The 21,653-nt window shown below is 42.6% G+C and overlaps 1 protein-coding gene across 1 annotated transcript in view; it reads right to left on the bottom strand.

Moving 5' to 3' along the window:
* TMEM178B (transmembrane protein 178B) overlaps window positions 1-18,557 on the bottom strand; it is a 212,490-nt gene extending 193,933 nt beyond the window's left edge. The window contains exon 1 of the mRNA XM_005527922.3: window positions 17,900-18,557. Coding sequence (XP_005527979.1) covers window positions 17,900-18,281 — 382 coding nt within the window. The 5' untranslated portion in view covers window positions 18,282-18,557. The remainder of the gene's footprint in view (window positions 1-17,899) is intronic.
* Between the last annotated feature and the right edge of the window lie 3,096 nt (window positions 18,558-21,653).

Raw genomic sequence — 21,653 nt, 5'->3', positions numbered from 1 at the left:
GAAATATCCATGATCTAACTTAACTCTCAGCACCAGGATGCTGTGAGTTAAGAGTGAAAATCCCATATAAGGGTCCATCCTGAACTTGCAGAACAAAGTACTGTCTATCAGCATGGATTTGTTCTGATTTTTCATGTTTTTCTAGGTTTAGGTCTGAACCCCTAACCTCATTTTAATACAGATTTTCTGCAGACTCACTGACAGAACAAAAGACAGGCACCCATGAACTGCAAGGATATAAAAACTGTCCAAAGGCCAAAGTTCTGTGGCCAGAGTTGATACAGTGAATTATTATTATCACCAATTACTTTTTGGCATTGCATTTTGCAGAAGCAATCTGATCACTGATTATTCAAGGTAGCAAGGGAAAAAAAATAAAATGGCATCACAATTACTCTCACTTAATGATTCTGGCAACCTGTGCTGGTGCTACCTACAGCACCAGACCCATGGCAATGTCCCAGGGTTTACATCCCATGGAAATGGCCATCAGCAAAGCAGGAGCAGTTCCCCATGGGCAGCAGGAGCCCCCAGAGGTGTAGCATTTCAGGGGGTCACAGTCTGCACAAGGAGGGGGCGTGTGCCACGTGCCACAGGGAGCAGGAGGTACCGGGCTGTGCAAAGGGGAGCTGCCAAACCAAGGACAAGGCCAGCAAGGGGATTTTTCCAGGGTTAGTGCTGCCTGGAGGCTATGACCTGCCTGATCTGTGACCCTGTCTCCTCTTCCCCTTCCCATGCTTCTTGGTGCAAGGTAAAGCTGCAGAGACCACACACTCCTGGAGATTTTGTTCCCAGCCTGAACTTGTTTAAAGGGTTAATTCCAACAGGCTCCTGCATCCTCTCACATACTCCTCAATACACATGCTTCATGTTAGTCACAGCTTCCTAGCAAAGCTGTGTGCTCTGATTCAGGCTAGGCTCTGCCCATGACTGAAAAAGGGACATATTTAGTTGTCTGTCTTAGTCCTGATGGCAACAAGCTGATGCCTGCTGTATTTCATGGGAGCTATGTCCCATCTAATTTTAAATGTCACTTGTAATAGCTGGTTTTTCTTCCCCAAATAACTTTTGCAGCCCTGCAGTTGAAGTCATCTGGAACCACAGGATTGGAGTTTGAATGGTCCCTGATATTATCAGTGAGCCGAGCCATTGCTCTGCACCTCAGCCACCATTTTCCCTTTCCATCCTTTACTGAGATGTACGTGCAAATCCAAAGGAACCATTCCGTCAAATGTGGTGAAGCTATCAAACACGCTGCTTCTCTTCCACAGCAGAAGAAGCCTGCCTACAGCCAAGGGAATACCTAGGCAGCTGCAACCAGTAGAGAGATTTAGAGCTTTCACAAGGCATGACAACACTGATATTAAAGCAATAGAGCAGTCCTGGGATCTTGAAAAAATGCAAAGACAATAGTGTAAACAATGAAGAGGACTCGTTTGATAATAATTTATTCCCAACATACCACAGTATGCTCTTGAGCCTCCTGAATTCACCATCATCTGCAATGCCGGTATCCCCTTGGAGGAATTGCTGCACTATCCAAAAGCTCAATTACGCAAACTTATTCAGAGTCCCTTATGATGTTTTGGTTATAAGGCTCATGCTGTATATTGATTTGTCTTCTCCTCCTCCCTGCTCACCTCGGGGCCTCATTTCCCATTTTGTGTACATTGGTTTCCTGGATTGCAGAGGGAATTGTCTCAAGGTCATACCAAGACGCTTCAGTGTGTCTCAGCTATGAAAAATGTATGTAGCCAAAAATATTGTTTAAAAGCAATAGATTGAATATATAATGCCTGTGGCCCAAAGGAGCCCTGATGTATTTAAGATACAGGGATATAAAGGCAGACTTTTAAAAACTGCCCGTACTTTACCAGTTAAAAGGATGATAACAAATGAGGCTGTGATCTGTCAAGTGATCCTACATCACTCCCAGCACAGGCCCATAATCCTTTGGTTGTGATTATGCAAAAGAATATTACATTGATCCTGTAAAATATCTCTGATTGGATCAATGTTATTTTCTCTTGCATTGACAAGGTCTTACCAGAGAATGACTATAATTCCACTGCTAACACTGTCTTAGTGAAATCCCCCAATAAATCCTCCAAGCAGCACTGTTAGTAATACCTTTATTAGACTAACTAAACAAGATATTTATATGCAGGGCTTTCCAGAGGACTCTGGCTCCTGCTTCAGTTTCTGGAGCAAAACTCGATCAAAAGTGTTCTGCTGGAAGAATTGTCCCCCAAGGAGGCTCTGCAAGGACAGAAATGGCAGGTGAAATTAACCTTTCAAGATGAAAAAGGTTGGTTACAGGTTTGCTCTTGTCCTGCCCTTACTACAATAAGGACACAAATGCATCTTTATTAGGAAAATCTTACCATGGGTCTGGTTCACAGGCATCATTGGAGTTCAGGCTCTTCTCACACATTCCACAATGTTTAGAAAAAACTTTTTTCCAACAGTTTGTTAACAGCCAAAGGGGAAACATGGTCTTTATGTACCTTTTGTCACTTTAATATTTGTTCAAGGAGAGATCCTGGCCTTCACACTCAACAAAAGGCCTGTTCCCCTTGCAGCCACTGCTGTCTCTCCTTACTGGTGCTTCCATTCTCTTAACACTCTTTCCCCTCTCTCTTTGCATAAGTTTCCTCTAACTTTGCCACCATTTTCTTTTCTCCACAACTCCAAGCTTTCAGTCCCAGTAGTTTCATTCTCACTCTGACCTCCCCTTCATCAGTGAATTTGAATTTTCACCTTCTGGCTTAAAACATGATGCTCCAGTGACTGCGATCACCTTGCTAAGTCATTTTTCCAGGCTGCCTGAGGGCTCAGGCACCTACTGCATCTCTGCTTTCCCTTGGTTCACTTCAATAAATTTATTTTAATCCATGAAAGCTACAAATTTATTTCAGACTTATCTCCCTAAGCCTTTAAATAAAACCATAAGAATCATGAAAAAACAAAGTAGTGCTTCTAATGTAAAGCTGGAGCACAGCTGAAAGACTGGTACATACGGCCATACATCAATTAGCAGATGAAAAAGCTACAAAGACAATATATCAACAGAAAAATATCAAACAAAAAAACAGCATGGCAGACAATGGGCCTTCTTAAATCCTTTGAAACCAGATTGGCATCTGTGATGGGTAAACTTACATGTTTTATGTGAAAACTTTCTCCATATTTTTACAGCGATCTACTAAAATGTCAGAGGAGTCACTTCTCAGCTCCCACGCCCTTAGAAACAAAGGAAAAATAATTGATATATTATCTTTGAAAAGGAGCAGCCTGATGGTAAAAGAAACTGTTAAAGACCATAGAGAGAACTCCTGACCTATTTATTCCACTCACATCCAGTTTTTTACATGTTGCCTCTATCTTTTGGTTCAAGTATGTGTGCACCAGATGCCTAAACCACAATGTCAGCTTTGAAGATCATTGCCACAGGTCTGATGGAGAGTGAAACTTCCTCAAATTAAAACTTAAACTCAGGAGCACTGACCTGCATTTTAGCACAGACCAAAACCCTGGAAAGAAAGATTTGAAATGAGTGGAGAAATGGTCATATTTGGTCCCCAAGAACTAGAACCAAGTCTTACCCTGGTGTAAATTGCCACCAGGATAGATATAACTGAGGCAATTTGTGACTTCTGAGAGCTAAAAAATTGGATTTCATTTCAAAACACAGATACTAAGGACATGCAATGAAACATTATCACAAGCAGCCTGAAGAACCTTAGTCCTCGGAGGAGGTATTTCAGTGTCTAACTCATGTGCCCAAGATGAATATTCAAGGAACCTAATTTTCCAGGTGACAGGTACAATGTACCATCCAACCATAGCAATCAAGTGCAGGTCACCTCAGATTTCAAGTTCAGGAACTCCCAAAATGCCATGAATTACATTCAAAGGAAGGAGAATTTTTAAAGAAGCTGTGCCTTTCCAGTCATCCTAATGCCACCAGCCAAAAACTACACCCTGGTAACACAACCCAATGGACATCAAGACCCCTCAGATGGAAGCAAGGCTGGCAGCAAGTGAAGCAGAGCCTGAGTTGAAGATTTGGCCATACCTCAGCACTATGGGCAGCATTCCAGTAAAGGAAGTCCTGCTTCATTCCCCTTTCTCTCCCTTTGTATCTGTATTCTTAGGGTCACACATGGGCAAAGAGGACTTTGGTGCTGAAGAGTTCATCTGCTCCTGCTCCTGCTGCTTCTTCATTTGAAGGCATTGATAATGCAATTAGTCACTGTGTCACAGGCTGGCTGCTAACAATAACTGATGAGCAAGAGGGGAAAGATGTGCCACAAGTTCTGGTGTGGCAGAGAGTGCAGGGGACACCCATAAGAACAGCACAGGGGACAAGAAGGAAAGACTGAGGGAGAAGCAGAGGCCATCCCTGCACTGCCATCACTGCCATCAGAGTGAGGGAGACCTTACACTGACAAACATCTTTCCTCCTTCCAAGCAATCAAGTCTCCTCCCCCTCCTTCCCTGGAAGACACTTAAACAAATTGCCACACTCTTCCCAATTACACCTTCTGTTTAAAAAAATGTTGGAAACAAGTCCCCATGCTTTCTCCAAATGGAATTTTCCAGGTCCAGAGGCCAAAACACTGGCCCATTCTGCAGCCACTTCATCACTGATAAATATGGACCTTATGGAGTTGTCAGTGAGATTTGGTCCTGCTCCCGTCCCCACAAAGTTGATGCTCTGGGACTCTGTGACTACCTTTCCCACCAGGATCAATGAGTTAGAAGGAGTAGCATTTGAAAACTGGAAGCTCCTCAGGACACCAGGTAGAAAGGATTCCTCTTTCCTCTTGGACACAAAATATTATTTCATTGAAAAAGGATGGCTTAAGTCTACACAAATGAGCCAAGAAAAACACTTATCTCAGCCCTTGTTCCAAACCCTCGGTGGTGTGTAGTGGCTTAGCATAGCTCACACTCACACAGCTCAGCACACAGGCACAGGACCTCAAATCCAGCTGCTCCCACATATGTGACATGTCTGTAGAGGCAATGCCATCGAACTCCAGCCTCCCCTTGCTTGGTCTCTGCTACCACCCTCTCCCATTCACTCAAAGCAGAATTGGACCTGTTCATCAGACTGTGGTCATTGCTCAGTGGAAACAGAAAACAGGAATCCCTTCTCTGATCCTCCTCAGATACAGCCCTGCTACCACAGATGCTCAGGCAGAAGGCTGGATAACAGATCTTTCCAGTAATGCAGGAAGCAGCTTTGCCACTGGGAGTGTTAAACAATTCTCTCTGAACTTCCAGACAAGAAGAGTATCCACGCTTCTCTTGCTCTGTACTGATGTCATCATGCTTCCACCATTCCTGGGAGCTGAGTTATAGCCCCAAAACACCATCCCATGTGATGTTTTCCTACCTTTAGTGCTGTGGAGCCTTTATGTTCTCTGTAAGACCTTTCCCAAAAACTTCTTTGAGGACTGTGGTCTCCTGCTTCACACACAAGTGAACAAGGCCCATAGTGGGTGTTTAGTCCTCATAAGGTGGTGGATCCTGTGCCAAAATCCATCCCAATATAAGGAAACTCATCCAACATCACCAGCCAAAGGGCTGAACATTTTGTGAACTGAAATACACATCTCATGATAATTTAAATATGTGTGAAGATGAGTTTAATTCTGGTGCTGCCAACCATTCTGAACATTTAAATATAGTAAGGAAATTCTCTTTTATTTTACATAAACTGTTTTAATGAAGAAGCTGAAGGCTCTGCATTCTCTTGGCTTATGAATATAAATAGCTGAGACTCTAACAGGCCTTTGTTGTTGTTGAGCTAAGGCAATCTGAAATGAAAGAACATGAGGGAGCCAGGAAACAAAGACCTTACTAACCACATTATTTCAAGGAGAGGTGAAGTATGCATGAAGAGCTCAGAGTCCCCATCTCTAGTCCTTCCTGAATGTGTGGGGTGTCACAGGAATGAAACAAAGTGTGGCTCAGATCTAAGTGAAAGACAAAGCAGCTGGGATAGTGCAGCTGGATTTGCCTTAGGTCCCTTTCCTCTCACCAGACACCTGTGGCTGGTGTCAGGCAGCTCAGTGACAAACACCCCTTCCATCAGGTCCTGATCGATACAGAGCTGAATATGCTCCTTCATTGGAGAAAAAAAAAAAAAAAAGAATTAACAGCAATAATAAATTAATCCTTCACAGTCCTATGGATGTTTCACAAGCACACGATATTGGAAAGGACTCTGTTCATTCTTCTTGCATAGTAGGCAATATGTCATAGAATCATAGAAATATTTAAGTTAGAAAAGGCCTTTAGGGTCATCAAATCATTCTAGATGGGATTTGGCCCTTCTAATTTCTTTCCTCCATATCCTCATCCTTGTAGTCCTCCTGAGCTGCTTGCCTCTTTCTCCAAAGGTCACAGTCTCTCCTTTCAACACACCACTAATCTTGTGTCTTTACTGCCCTATGGATCTCCAATCTTTACCTCCACTGCAACAGCAAACCAAAGGGCCTTGCTAGCACACTGTCCCTAAAACATCGGCCTGCCGCCCTCAGGCTTATCTCTAACAAGCCTGGCTTTATCTCTTTCCCCCTTCAAATCTAGCTTAAAGTTCTTTCAATGAGCTCTTCTAACTTCTGTGCAAAGATGCTGCACAGAATTCCTGTACTTCAGGAATTGTACTGTTGCCTTCATCTTGATATGTCTCCTCTCAGCACTTTTTGCCTTCCCTCAGTTCCTTAAACACTCAGTAAATTGTGTACTAGTTATCTTAATATTGCAACAAACCATTTCCTTAGGGGCAGAATATAAAATCCTTTACCAAAATACTGATAATTTAGGTCTAAGGCATTTCCTTATCTTAAACCCCAGTTATCTTCCTAGCAAAATATATCAGGGTAGTTTGGCACACTTCAAATAGGAAAACACCTCCCATGTTTATTTCATTTTTGCCTATGCATTTAATTAATCACTTCTTTAGAACTTACTTTAAACACTGCTTGGTATTATTATGATCAAAGTAAAAGGTCCACTGTGGCCCAGACAACTTTTGCTCCTTTCTTTAAATATAGATTTGCTACTTTTCATTCCTAATGTACCACCCTAATTAGACAGATTTATTGAAAATCCTTTTTACTGGACTTGCAATGTCACATCTTTCAGGAGACTGAAATGGAAATTGTCCAACTTCCCAATTTGAGCCCATTATGTTATTTGAGTTTTTCCATTTCCCCTGTTCCTGTTGGCTGGGTCCTTTGTTTCTCTGATCACGATAACATTCCTCCTTTTCTCTTTAACCATTACAGAATATCAATAAGCAAAACTAGACAGTCTTGGGAACTGGTAAATAGAAAGGGGGTGAAATTTAATGTAAAATATGTAATTAAGGCTCAACGATGACAAATTTCTTTCCAATGTGAACTGTTGTCCTGCAGAACTTTTGCATTGTTGAGCAACTGTCCTCTGTGTAAAACAGGGATAATTCCAGTCTTCAAATTCCTTTATGTTTAAAAAGCAAGAACAGTATTCGTATACTCTCTTAATCAGGGCCACTCAAGCACCTAAAACAAAGCAATGTAATTGGATCATCAGCTACCATAAATCATCAGCTTTTCAAAATCAATCTAGTGACCCTAATCTACACCTGTAACATCTGAAGAAGTTTTTGTTCCTTTTGTTTGTGTTTGTTTCTGTTATAATATTTATGTCGTTAAGTGACCATTAGGCAGAAAGAAAAAATAACTACACTGCAAAAGTTCTTTTGCATACTCAAAGATAGGCACTGATTATTACAGACACAGAGACAAGAATAATACATTCATATTGAGACAGAAAGATCTTTTCAAATTGCTTTTGTTATCCAATAAAATTAGCATAACTGTTTCATCCTATTAGAAAGTCTAGAAATACATTTAGGAAACTTTTTTTGAAAAGTCTGTTGCTAAAACTCAAACCCAACAAAAGCTCTCAGAATTAAATAAGGGCTTCAATGAGAGACTGTGTCTTTCACTCAATCTGTTGGGATATCTTAACAGGATACATATTGCTGTGTCTACAGGACATCTTAGTACTCCTTTTCCTTAAAAGCCCCCAGCTATGCAAATACCATTCTTCACACACACACACACACACACACACACCACTTTGTGGAAAATATCCTGAATTAATATTTATTTATCTTCTTTGAGGGTCTAACTGAGACTGAAGTATGGCTGTTACAAGCACTGGACAAACTTTCTGAACTCTGTTGGGGCTTCCCTGCTTACACCTCTGTAAGGCTACACAGGATAAACTCACAGCAGGAAGGCAGAGCAAGTTACAGAAGAGTCAGTGGTAGTGACTTCTCTGCCCTTTAAGCCATATGTTTTAGTGTCTCCTCTGTTCAGTGTACAACTCTGTTTGATCCAGTCAGTCACCAAAAAGGCAGGGCTCCATATTGAACCCTGTGTTTCACCCCCATCCTTCTCCTCCACTACCTGGACAATCCCCTGGACTCTTTCAACAAGTACCAGCCACCTCTTCACACTAAGCCTTCTAGCCATTTCTGTCACCTCAGATCATCAGCATCAAGGACTTTTTGCCTGTGCTTATTCTTTTATCACCCTCTTTATCTTTCCTTTCCTTTCTCCACATGTAGATGTTATCCATGCTGCATTCTTTCATTCACAGACCTTTTGCTTTGCTTTCCCCTAGCTATTCCTGCCCTGTACCCCAAATCCCAGCTGATCCATACCAGCTGGTCTCTGCTATGCCTCACACAGCAGGGCATCTCTGATGGGAACCCTCCTGCCTGACTTTCTTCTCTATAAATGCATTGTTCCCCCATTCAGTTCTGCTTGTTTCCTAGACTTTACTCCAGTTAAATCTCAGACTCACAGTCACAATCACCTCTTTGCCACATTTGGCTCATTCCTCAGGCCCTCCTGCCTCCTCCAGCCCCCACTTCAGCTGTCATGTACTATTTCACTCAGTTCTTCCATGAGAAAATGACAAACCATGATCTTCCTATTCCAGCCGCTTTACCTTCTGTTTCCTCTTGCCCTCCTACAACTCCTTTCCCATTCTTCTCTCCTACAGATGAAAAACCTCCTATGTGGCTCTCTTCCTTTCTTTTATTTGCCACTGAGCTAGTCTTACCCTACCTCCTGCCTTTCCTTACCACTGCTCTTGTCCTCTTGTTCTCTCTTTGCCTTGACCCCTCATGCCCCTCTGCCTCTTTACTCTCATAACACAAATACCAACCAGCTTCTTTAGTCTTAAAATATTCTCATCTTAAAACAGTCTTTCATCTTAAAACATTTATTTTCCTCTATAAATACCATGTCTTTTCCTCTCCTCCCTTCCCCACCAACTTCTCTGAATATGTCAACTACAAACGTGTCCTGGACTCCTCCCCACTAGTTCACTGCAGCTTCCTCTCCTTTGCAATCAGTGCTAAAGTTTTTACTTTAACATACTGGGCAATCTTCAGCACTGAATACTCTGCCCTCACCTGCTGCAGCACACTGGCTACCTGCAGTAGTCTCTTGTGCTGTTTAAACCTGAAGCGGTGACTCTCTTCAGCTACCATGGTCTTATTCACTTCTATTGCACCATCTTTGAATCTGCTCCTTTTGCATGCCCTCCAGAAGACACTTTTCTTCTCCCAGATCTGCTGGGTTCACGGGGCTTTCCTCTTTCTGTATTTCACTCCTTGATAATTTCAAGCACAAACACAGATTCCGCTCTGATCTCCACATAGAAATTTCCAGGCTCACTCTTCTAACACAAACTTGTCTCCCTAGGTCCATACCCACAATATCTCAATATTTCCTCATGGACACACACATAACAAGCTCAGCTTATTGTAATTAAAACAGAGTTCCTAATGGTCTTCTTCCTTCTTTACTATATGCTCTCTTCAGTAATTCCCCTCTAGATCACCACAGACAATACTATTACTTTTCTTGTGATTCTGTGATTCTGCAGTCAAGAACTGCAGCAACATTTTCATCTCATATGTCCCACAATGTATATAGATCCAGAGGACATCTAAGATTTGCATATTCTTTCACCATGCAGGCTCTCATCACCTCGTGCCTTTATTACTACAATATTTCTTTTTCTGACCTTTACAAAACTTGCCCTCCATGTATCCATTTAGAATGCTGCTAGAAATGTGATTTTCCTAACACATCACTCTGACCACATCATTTCTCTTAGCAGCTGTAGACTGCTGTCCCCATATCTATCTCATTAGTGTAATCCACTTGTCTTCATCAAGGAAATGTCAACTTCTTCCTACTAGCCAACCAAAGAGGTCAATCCCCATCACCTACTTATTAATATTTCAAGCAGACATGACCCATGATTTTTCTGGTGCCATTCCTCAGTCTTTGGAAGACCATCCCACAAACATCCACACTTCTTATTCATTTTCCTTCTTTACAACTCCTGTAGGATTCCCACATTTTGTGGTGCTTACAGGAATGTAGTTTGCCTCCTGGTGTTCTAAAGGCGCTACCGCTCACACTGAGCATAATTACTTTGTAGTCTCGTTGTACTCCCTCATAAGGCTGCATTCACTGCCAATATTTAAAGTGCAGCCACATGTCAAAAGGACAGAGATATTTTTCTGATCCATGATTTCTGATCCATGATTAAAGCTTGTAAATCTGAGGGTAGAACGCGAACTGGCATTAATAGTGAACGAAATCCCTATTATACTGCTACTGAGCTGAGGTATGAGAGATTTAGTCCCTTGCCTGAGGTCATGAAAAAAGACTATGGCAGAGCTTGGACTGAATTCTGGCTTTGTAAGCCCCTGCCCTAACTGCAGTACTATCTTTCTTTCATCTATTTTGGTACTTATCTATGAAGGATTATGATTTCAGGCAGGCTCGGCTGGGCAGTTCTGAATATTTATTTATAAAATAACTAGGTCTAGTGAGAAAGAAAATGGATAAATTTCCATTTTTTTGCTCTGATTTCTCTCCTGCCAGGAAAATATGTTAATTTATATTCTTTTATTTTAAGTGGATTCTCTTCCAAATGATCTGTTAAGGGAACTTGAATTCCAGAATCAATGTTATTTATTTATTTATTACTTAAAAACTAAGAAACACCATCTCATTTCTTTCTTTTGATCCTAAAGAGGTAAATGTGTAGCTAAGAGTTCCAGCAGTAGTTTGTGAGCAATGAGACATTAAGTAACTCACATTATAAATGACTGTCATTATTTCTGCTAAACCTGCAAAACATAAAGACTTCTTACCTGCTGGTTCTGCAATAGTTAATGAAGTCATTCCCCTCTTGAAGCGTTTCTAAATGCACAGAAATACTTTTTCAATGAGAAAAAGCAATATTAATATGGATTTTTATTGTGGGAGATGACAAAATAGTTCAGGCCGTTTCATCTCTATAAAGTAAAATTATCTTTCAAATTTTTATTTTTACAGTGAATAGAAGACAACTGTACTCATATTAAATCTTTCCTCCACAGCTTTTACAAATTTTTAGCAGTAAGCAGAAAGGATAAAAATTCTGAGATTTCTCAGAAGGATTTGGATGTTCAATTAAATGAACAGGAATTAAGCATGCAGTCCTGCAGGCAGCTCTGCAAATATCAGTTTCTCTTGAGAAGGGCATGATCCTGTCATTTTTACTCAGGCAAAATTTCCATTTGTCTTCACTGGTAAATTTGTTTGAAAGCCAGCAGCTTGATTGAAATTTGCCCTTTAAAAAGTCATGATTAAAACCCATTGCTGTTCTGTTAAACTACATATATGTTCTTAGTATTTTTAGCAGATATACATTATCAAACTAATTATCTCAGATGTGTCAGAGGAATGTGTCAGGTTCTTATTACTTGTGGCAAAGAAACTTTTTAATGAATTGCTATTTAAATTTGATGCAATTAAAATATTAGATTGCTTATTCAAAATATGATGGGTCAAATCCTCCTGGAACTCATACACATGAACCAGTGATTTCATCCACTAAAGGATTTTAGAAAATCCCTGAACAAGAGGATGGCTTTGCTGTATCTCAGTTGTTTGACTTCCAGCCTCACATCAACAGACTAAGAATAATTTCAGCATCAAAAACTGGAAAACCGAATACCTGGATAGCCTAAGATTCCACTCCAGCGCTGTCTACTGCCTGAATTTCAGTGGATGCCTCCAGCAGAACTCCAGCTGTGACAGGAAGGAGCACAGACCTTGCACTGGCCTTTCTACCCAGGGACAATTTTATCCTCAAAGGAAACACTAAAGGCCTGAACTTGCTGCATTGCCATGTTCAATAAAACATTTACTATTGACTTCTCTAGGATCAGAATCAAGACTTCAATAAAGTCCCTGTTTTAATGAGTCCATTTGGAAAATAGTTAGGATTTCAAGCACAGATTTTAAACAAAACATTTAAGTCTTTATGTATAAAGGATACATGAAAAAAATGGCTGTCCTAATTTACCTGTCAAAACCATTGCACTTTAAAAGTCAAATCTAGAGCATTGCAAGGTATTGCAAGAATTTTTACAAAAATAAATCTTTTTGCTCCTAGATATAGCTGCAAGTAGCCTCTCTCCAGTAGCCTCTTTCCATTTGTGTATAAATAATCCCTAGTGACGGCTGGAGTAGTCCTGCTAAGCCTTTCTTCCTCAGTTATGCCATGCGTCTGACAAACCAAACCAGAGAATGCTTTCAACCCAGAAATCTTGTGTACTATTTCAGGTGGAGGTAGGTTGCAGAGGAATTACTTAGATTTTGGGGTTTTTTCAGTGGTGGCATGGGCTAAGTATACTCACTATAAAATGTTTTAAAAATAGGATTTACTATGACTTCCACAGATCTCAGGGGAAGAAGGAAGGTAGAAGAAGGGTTGAAATAATAAGGTCATTGTAAATTCTGGGGGGTTTTTAAATAAAAATTGGATTCCAATGGCTGGCAGCAGAGCCCCATCCAGTCAGGTTTAACTGGCAGCCTTCCAAAGGCAAGATGAAAGGTCCTCTGAGTAGTAATTGTCTAAATGGAACAGACTCTGGTTATTGTGCAACTTCTTCATCTACTTTATTGTACCTTTATAATTAAATGATGCAATTCCCTTTTTTCCTTTCTTGTTTTCCTCTCAGCTATTGCAGGAAAGCATCTGAGCAACATTGCCATAGGATGCAGGCAGACTCTGTGGCTCCTTTTTTCTTTTCTGGCTCACTACAAGCTGTATACAAGGAGTTGTGAACTACTGGTTGCCAAAGCAGGACATAAACTTTGCCTTCTCCCAGACGCTCACCTGCATTCCAGCTCTCTGGCTTCTTAGTGCTGGAGTTGGTTGGCTCACTCAGAGTTGTTGCTTGGGCGAGGGATTGCTGCTTTTGCTAGAAACTCCATAGTAAACAGGCAAACAGTGGATCTGGTAGGACAGGGTGAACACTATGCTCAAAGGGGCCTCTAGCAGCGAGGCTATCCAGTTTGTGGAGGAGACTGGACAAACATATGAGAATCAGAAGAGATCTAGAATATTGTGCTGAACAAACCCAGAGCCAGCATTTCCTGACTCTGCAAGGCTTTAGGAATCAGGAGTGAAACTCTGGTCCTGAGATGCTAAAAGGTTTGATCAGATGTGAAAGTAGAATCAGAGGAACAGCTCTGTTAGCTCTTTCTTTTTCACTGGTCCCTCTGTATGAGAGTGCTTTCCCTCAGTCCAAGTAGTCCACTCCCAGAAATATAGATTATTCAACAGAGTAAAAGTTAGCAAGACTGAGAACTCAGATTGCATGTTCAACTCAAATGATTTCTTTACTGATTGTCATTTCTGTTGTTTCTGATTTGATTTATTTTTTTCATGATGACAAAGAGAAAAAATGAACTGCCTAATTTTGTTGCAGCTTTAGAATACTCCTCGGGTCTTTGGTCTCATGCTTGTCTCCCTCTCCCTGAGTATTCTTACTAAAAGGGGAAAATGATGCCTTGAGTTTTAACTTTCATATTTTTCAGATTCTGTGCTGCCTAGGTGTGTAGTTTTGAGCTTCATATTAAGCGTCAGTAAGTTCTCTTCACAGGGTAGGTAGACAAAACAATCCTTTTCCAGCTTGGTACCAAGGACAATCATTACAAGTTTCAGGCCCAAAAGCATAAACAACAATTGGACTGAAGAGAGCAAACAAGGAGGATGGGACTTCATAACCTGGAGCTATAATTGGACAACTAACCCCAATGTGTAAATGGACCAAAATGTGTAAAAGTGTGAGACCTCATGACCAGTTGTCCATTTTGTGACCATTTTGGGTCCATCTTGGGTGTGGCCATGTCCAGGCTCTTGTACTGCCCAAGGTGTATCCTTTAATGCCTTTTAATAAATACCCATTTCATTCTTAACCCTGTCTAGCCTCTGTTCTAGGTCAGCCTTCTGAAGGCATCAGTTCCAATCTCTTTTAATTCATTGCCTATTTACCTAATCATATTATTTTGAAATATGCACATGGGTTCCATGAAAATACCAAAAAAGTATAGAAGAAATAAAAATAGGACCAATTATTTTATATATGCATTGCTATCTATTATACCTATATATTAAAAACCTGAAACAACAGATCTCCAGTTTTTCTAGCAAAATCCAGCATAAAGGTCTTGATTTACTTCCCAGAAAGCAAAAACAAATACAGAATAGAATTACAGAAGCGACCCAAACTATTCAGGAACAGAACTGGTTTTTAAAATCACTGGTATCAGAATATTGCCAAGTACCACAATTCCTGATCCTGCCACAAGCCATTGCCTATAGCTTGTATTAATTTCAGCAGAGTTCATAAGCAGAATAACTGCAGGGTATTTGCAAAGCTAGTTAGGCTCTTAATGACCATTTTTTGTTATACTTTGATAGACAAATCTCAATAGACCATTCTCAATACTGGAAGCTTTGCCCAGGGAAAAATGTAGGATCTGTTTTAAACTAAATGGATCACAGATCCTGTCCAGCTTTTAAAACAAATAGAATAACAAAACACTTCATAAAATTTATATATTCAATTATATATAACATTACACACCAGATTTGGGGCCAGAACCTGCATTAGTTCATCCGCTTCTGGAAGAGGTATATACATTAAATTAACAGAGGAAAGAGAGTTAAATCTCTATATACCAATAAGAGTCTCTTTTATAAGGTATTTGCCCTGGATCTCACAGAGAGTGATTTCATCTGTGCAAGAATATGTGTAGCCCCAGTCAGGTTATTTGAACACTACACACAGAGAATATCTGCAGCCCCTCACATCTGCACATGACATACTCTGTCCACACACCCATCCCTGCAACTCCTGACTCCCAAAAAAGTATCTCTCATGGAAGTGAGAGATATTTTTAGTTTTAACTTTTAGTTAAAAACTTTAAGTTTTCACTTTCATGATAGATCCTGTTGGTATGAACCTGGAATACCTGACTTACTTTGAACTCACAGCTCTTCTCAACACTGGACAGCAATAACACTTACTACACTTTCATCATATAAGTGAGGATCAAAAAGGAAACATCTCCATTTTTATTTCTGAACTAGTCAAACACTTTATTGAATTGCCATTATACTTGCTTTTTCTGTGTTTCAGTCTAGAGGGGGCAAAGGAACACACACCTTTATAGCATTTATGGGTGACTCTTCATCATGGCTGAGAGCTATAGCACAGACAGATCCTCACCCCAGAAAGGCCATCCAATGAGCTAAAATGCTGCTGTTCAATGTTACAAGTCTCCCTCCTTTAACACTTCTCTCATCCTTCCATGAGATTTGTTAGAAGCATATCAGAAAACCTTCAGAGCAGGCACGGAGTGACACACCCAGATATTTGCACACAGCTTCTTTATGTGCACAAGTTACACTTCTCACCTGGGGGCAGTGACTTTGCGAAGTGGCTCTCTGGCCACCTGCAGACACTCATATCCAGGAGTGTGTGCAGGGACACTCACTGCCCCTGAGCCCGGGGAATCCCTGGCTACCAGCTGGGTGCTGTATGTTTAGAGTTAGTTCATACACTCACACACACCCATTCTTTCACACATACATAAACACAAGCAGACTACATCAAGATCTTTCAAAGACCACCTTCTCCTTCATTTAACCACCTCATCTTGATTTGTCATGTTTTCCCTATGGTTAACACTTAGCAGAGCTGCCATTACACATAACCCAGCACCACGCAATTTCAGCTGTTTCAGGCAGGAGAAATGGACATTCCTGATCCCAGGACAAGGCAGGTGGAGAAAGAGGAAAGATTCTCACTTATTTCAGGATGAAAATCCTCTCTAATAACCACAGCTCCATTTGCAAAGGTGAGCTCTGTTGACACGTTTGCCAGCTGTCAAGGTTGAATTTGTTTATGCCCCGAGCACAGTGAGCACACGTGGCAGAACAATCTAACTCACCATGGCCAGCCCAGCACATAGCATCCTCATCTAGGTGGAGAGTAGGAATCACTCCCTTGGCACTGGAACCAGCAGCAGGGTGTCTGGGTGCTGAGGGGCTTTTGACATGTCCACTTGCCCTCTACAAATGGGGCTGAAGACACCAATCTATTTCCTAGGAGTTGTTAACTAGCAGCTGGATATGAAGGGTCCCTAGCAACACAGGCAAGATCCCAAGCAGTGATCCAGGTACACCACCTGCTTGGATGGCTTGGTACAAGTTTCTGCCATGCTACTCACATCCAGTGCTCACTCATAAAACACATGGAACAAAACATGTGCATGGGCAAACATTGGGTGTGAGAGAACACCCTTCCTGAGTAAGTAGCTTTAGGCAATAATTCCACTTGTAATGTCTGAGGAGGGAATTAATGAAGGCTATCCAGAGAGTTTGGGATAGAGAACACTCTTGGAAGACAAGTATTTTGGAAGATGGCACTATGTGAGAAGCAATGATTTCACTACAATGGAAATTAACCAATGGGGAATCTTCTGACTGCAACAGGAGAGCCATGGAAGGAAAATGTTATTTTGTAGTACAGAGTAACCATGCTGTGGGTAGCAAAGATGTCATCCTTCACTGAAACCCTGATCATCCTGCCAAAACATGCATCTTCTGTTTAGGCAGGGGTTAATGCATGTGGCCCCTTCCTATACTTCAGATCAAAGAAACATTTCAGGCAAAATGACCATCACCTTGAACCACTACCCTGGGGGAAAAATTAAGACAAAGGAACAAAAAACTAGACAAAAAATAGCACAAAAATGCTACAGGCGAACAGAAGCATCTCCACCCCAAGAGAAAATTATTCCTTTCTAATAAACTCATGTAATGTTTTACAGGTATTGAAAATATTCCAAAGCATAGCTCAGTGTAAACAGCAAGCTGGGTCTCCTCCTGCTCTTTAGCATTTCTCTTTGTTTACTCTCCATTTGAGGATAGAAAAAGCCTATATGTGAGCACTGTAAATGGTGTATTTCAGGATAGATGGGGCATCCAGAAAGGCAGTGATGAAGCACAGACATACATAGCCTCCAACAAAATACTATGTGCTTTGCCTGAGCCACCAGGGTCAAACAATTTTTTTTAAAAATAAAATACAAAAATCCAGTGTCTGCTTAATGAATACTTCTTTTTTGTGTGTGGAAATAATCTGATACCATGGTGATGGAAAGACTACATCAAGATTAGAGAGAAAGGCATGAAAGAGATATTCTGGGGTGTGTGTGTTCTCACGCCCATTGCCTTCTTGCTCCCAAAACCCATGTCTCAGGAGTAGAGATCCTGTGGGAAATTGCCCTGGCAGTGCTTCTGGTTGCAATGCCCAGCCAGGCCAGTTCACCTATTGCAAGGAGAGGTACTTGGCTAGAGATGCTAGCTCCCATCTGTGAGCCCAAATGGCTCTGCTCAGCCCCTGCTCCTCTCAAGAGAGCTTGGCATGTTCATCTGGTAAAAAAACAGCCCTTACCTTTGGCAATCAGCTCCTCCAGCTCCTGGTCGAATCCTTGTCGGTGGCATTTCCTCCAGAGCCCCATATTGGTGGAGTTGTACTGTCTGTTGCACTCGTCGACTGCGCTCATAGCAAAGATCTGCCTCCTGTTTCTTGCCAAGAGGAGTTTCCCTTCCCAGCGGTCCAACCTAGACCTGCTGGCCCTGAGAGGCAGGTTGTTGTTGGAGTTATAAATGAAGCCAGGATCATTTCTCTTAGTGGTGATGCTCTTGCACCTCTCTCTGTGCTTCCTGGCATCAGTTTCATACCAATGGTCAGAGCAGATTGCCACAGCCAGCATGCCAAGGGCACACAGAGCTAAAGAGAGGCCAGCATAGAGCAGTAACCTTCCAGCAGCCATGCCTCAGCTTCACAGAAACACCATGGACATCTTCACAACAGGCAAAGCCGCTGGGGGTGAGACCACGCAAAAACCACCGGAGCAGCTGCTAGGTGTCACTTGGCACAGACTGCCTCAAACATCCCAAACTCCCGTGGCTCACATCCACGCTGCAGAGGGATGCTGAGAGCACTACAAAGTTCTGCCCTGGAGGCAGTCTTGGAGTCTCATCTGCCTCTTCTCCTCTGCAGAGGAGACCTGGTGAGGAGAAACACAGCCTTTCACCAGTGACCCCCTCACTGCCAGCACCCGAGTGCCGGGGCCTGAAGGGCTGAATCCCCCTGAAGAGACCTGATGGCTTATCAGTTCATTAATCTCTTTCAATCTGGCCCACTCAGAAATCCAGAAGAGATGGCTTTCAGATCAGCAAGCTCACTACAGCATCATCACAGGACAGAAAAGTTCAGCAGCCTGACATCTCCCACTTGCAGGCAGCCAGTTGTCCCGGTTTCAGGAATGGGTGACTTGCCTTTTCCTTCTCAGTGGCTCAGCAAGAGCATCATCGTCTGGACGGTCGGTCACTTGCTTGGGTTTAAAGCGGGGTCGGAAGGGAGGGAGCAAGAGGGGGGGAGCAATCTGTTGTTGTTGTTGCTGCTGCCGCTGCTGCTGCTGCTGCTGCTGTTTGAAATCGTGGTTAAAACATCCCCTCCCCGGCTGGCTCTGGGAACGCGGGCACTCACGGGTCTCTCCCTCAGCAGACTTCGCTGACAGCCACTGGCATCTTGGCTTCGGAGACACCTCGGCTTCTCTCTGCCAGCCTTGCCATTCACTCTCCCGCTTTTGTCGTAGGCGCTGTCATCCAGGCAGCCGAACGTCGCGCTGCCTTCGTTCCCCGGCGTTCCCGGGCAGCGCTCGGGCAGCCTCCCGGCTCCGGGCCGGGCAGGGGCGGCGGGAGCAGCCGCAGCCCGGCAGGAGCCGCCGCCGGCCGCGCACCGCCCGCTAGGCAGCGCGGGGGGCTGCCCTCGGCCCCGGCATCCTTCTTCCACACACACACACTCACACACGCTGCTGCCCCCCCTTCCGCCGGCAGCTGAGAAGCTTCCTCCGTCCCCGGCGCTGGGATGTGTTGTGCACAGTTTTCCTAACACGGCGGCACGTTAGCCATCTGCAAGATGAAGGCAGGCAGGGCTACGGCTGGCGGAGAGGATGCTGAGGATGCTGAGGGGAGGGGAGGGAGGTCGGGGGAAACCGAACCAAAACAAACCGGGGCGGAGGGGCGGAGGGGCGGAGGTGGGGGGGAGCTACACACCTTACACGGGGAGAGGAAAGCAGCCCCTAACTGTTGTCAACAGCTTTCGGGCTGCACCATTTCTCTGCCATATGGCCCGGTCTCCTCGTCGGAGCTGAGATTTTTTAGCTCAGCAGCTTCGTACGAATCGTATCCCCGGCATCAGTAGTTATATATGCAGACATATTTCTTTCTCCTTAAATTTTCACTCCCTTTCTCTTTAATGGGAATAACTCACCCATCTTGTAGATATCAAGTGCAACAGAAGGCGGGCTGGAGTCCCCAAGCTTTAGAAATCTCATTTCACCGTTTTTAACCCAAATAATAGCAAATCCAATCTTCTGTACACCTGGGAATCTTTCCTTGTTCAAACACCGAGCCCTGCAGCCTTGGCCGAAGCCTACAGACCGAGCATACAGAGCGCTGAGCCAAAAGCCAGTGATGTCACCCATGCAACGTGAGACTCATTTCTTATTTCTCTATCCTCCTTAAAGATAAACTGCACCACTTCCCAGGCAGGAAATGTCGAAGCCTTACCCTCTTAAGAGGGGAAAATGTAAAACCTGGATTTAACTGGATCCTGATCATTCTCGATCACAAGACCTTACATTATGCCAGCCAAATCCAAAACAAGAGGAGCTGCTTCTCACTGCACCAAAAAAATCCCAACCTGCTACATAATAGAGAGAATGAGCTTGAATGAAACCCTGGATTCTAAACCTTCTGCATGATCCAGAAAGCAGAGGCCTCCAGACTCTGAACTGTACTGTTAAAAAAGAAATACACGTGGTCATTTCCCTTGGACCAAAAAGGGCTAGATGCTGGCGCATCCTGATCTGTGAGTACCACAGCATCCTGGAGCTGACGGAGGAACTAAGTTAGCCCCATCCAATATTTGGCTCCCACTGACTCCACAGCATGAATGGCAAATAATGTAGTTGCTCCTATTGCACTAAAAAGTCCGCAGCTCAATGCCTCCCCACAGATGTATGCTGCAAAAATCTCGATCCCTGCTGGATCCTACCAGACCTTTTGGCCTCTGAATCCCAAGCTGTGTCCCCTGGATTGAAAATAAGCACAGCCTCTCTGGGGCTGGTGACAGCCCTTGACCCCAGATGGGAGTCCTGGGATTTTGCTAGGTTTTAACCCTAGACACCCAAATTATACTTGCTCCAGTGGGGAGAGCAGATGTAGTAGCTGTTTGTGTATCAGAAATATGTACCTGGATTGTTTTGTGGAATACAGCTGCACCAGGAAAAAAACTAACTCATATGGCTGGATCATAACAATATTTGGCACCAAAACAAATAGTATTATTGAAAAAAACAAAACATCTCCCATTTTACCTGGCAAAACCAGGGCCCATATCAACTGGGATTTGCACCTATGGAAGAGTATCTATGTCATTAAACTATTTTTGGTGTGAAATGTTCTGTATTCTCTAATCAACTTGCAGGATTGTGAGTCTGGCAAAGAAAAGTCAGTCATCCAAACCATAAAGGTTACAATCATCTGCATCTACTGAGTCGGGTCTATTGCAAAATTTCACTGTTGTGTTATGAATATTCACTGTGTCTGGAAAGCTCAAGGTAAATTTAAGAGTTTTACTGAAAAAAGGGACTACTTTAATTTTTTTAGCAGTAACTTCCTCTCGTTGTTAATAATAACAGTCAATATTTAAGGATCTCAGGTTTTTTTAAAAATTGTTCAGCACAGATGGATCCACTTCTATAACTGGATGTTTCAAGGAACTACATGTCCATAGATAAAAAGAATTAGATGTTGCAGTAGGCCTGGAGCAGCCATACTTGTTGTCTGTTCAGAAATAAAATTGGAGTTTTGTGGTCGAAAAGCTGTTGGCTCCTATAAGAAGATGACAAACAGGTTTCTCATATCACACCCACACAGAGATGAAAGTGCACCTGGATTTCTTTGTCAGTTTTTAGCATCAAGTCCAAAGCTGAAGGATGAGAACAGGGAACAGGCAAATTTTATGAACGGTATTTTTTGGCTGATTGTTGGATTTTCTGTTTAAGCACAAGAGCCTGCTATGTTTATTCTCTATTTAGATTGAACTGGAAAGCAAAATTGTTTTCTAGTCTAAA

This window comes from Pseudopodoces humilis, chromosome 5 (assembly GCF_049639895.1).
Source record: "Pseudopodoces humilis isolate 2021_Gansu_Grassland_sample_001 chromosome 5, ASM4963989v1, whole genome shotgun sequence".
Lineage (NCBI taxonomy): Eukaryota > Metazoa > Chordata > Aves > Passeriformes > Paridae > Pseudopodoces > Pseudopodoces humilis.
Note: the sequence above shows the minus strand (reverse complement) of the source record. Positions and strands in the feature narration are given on the sequence as shown.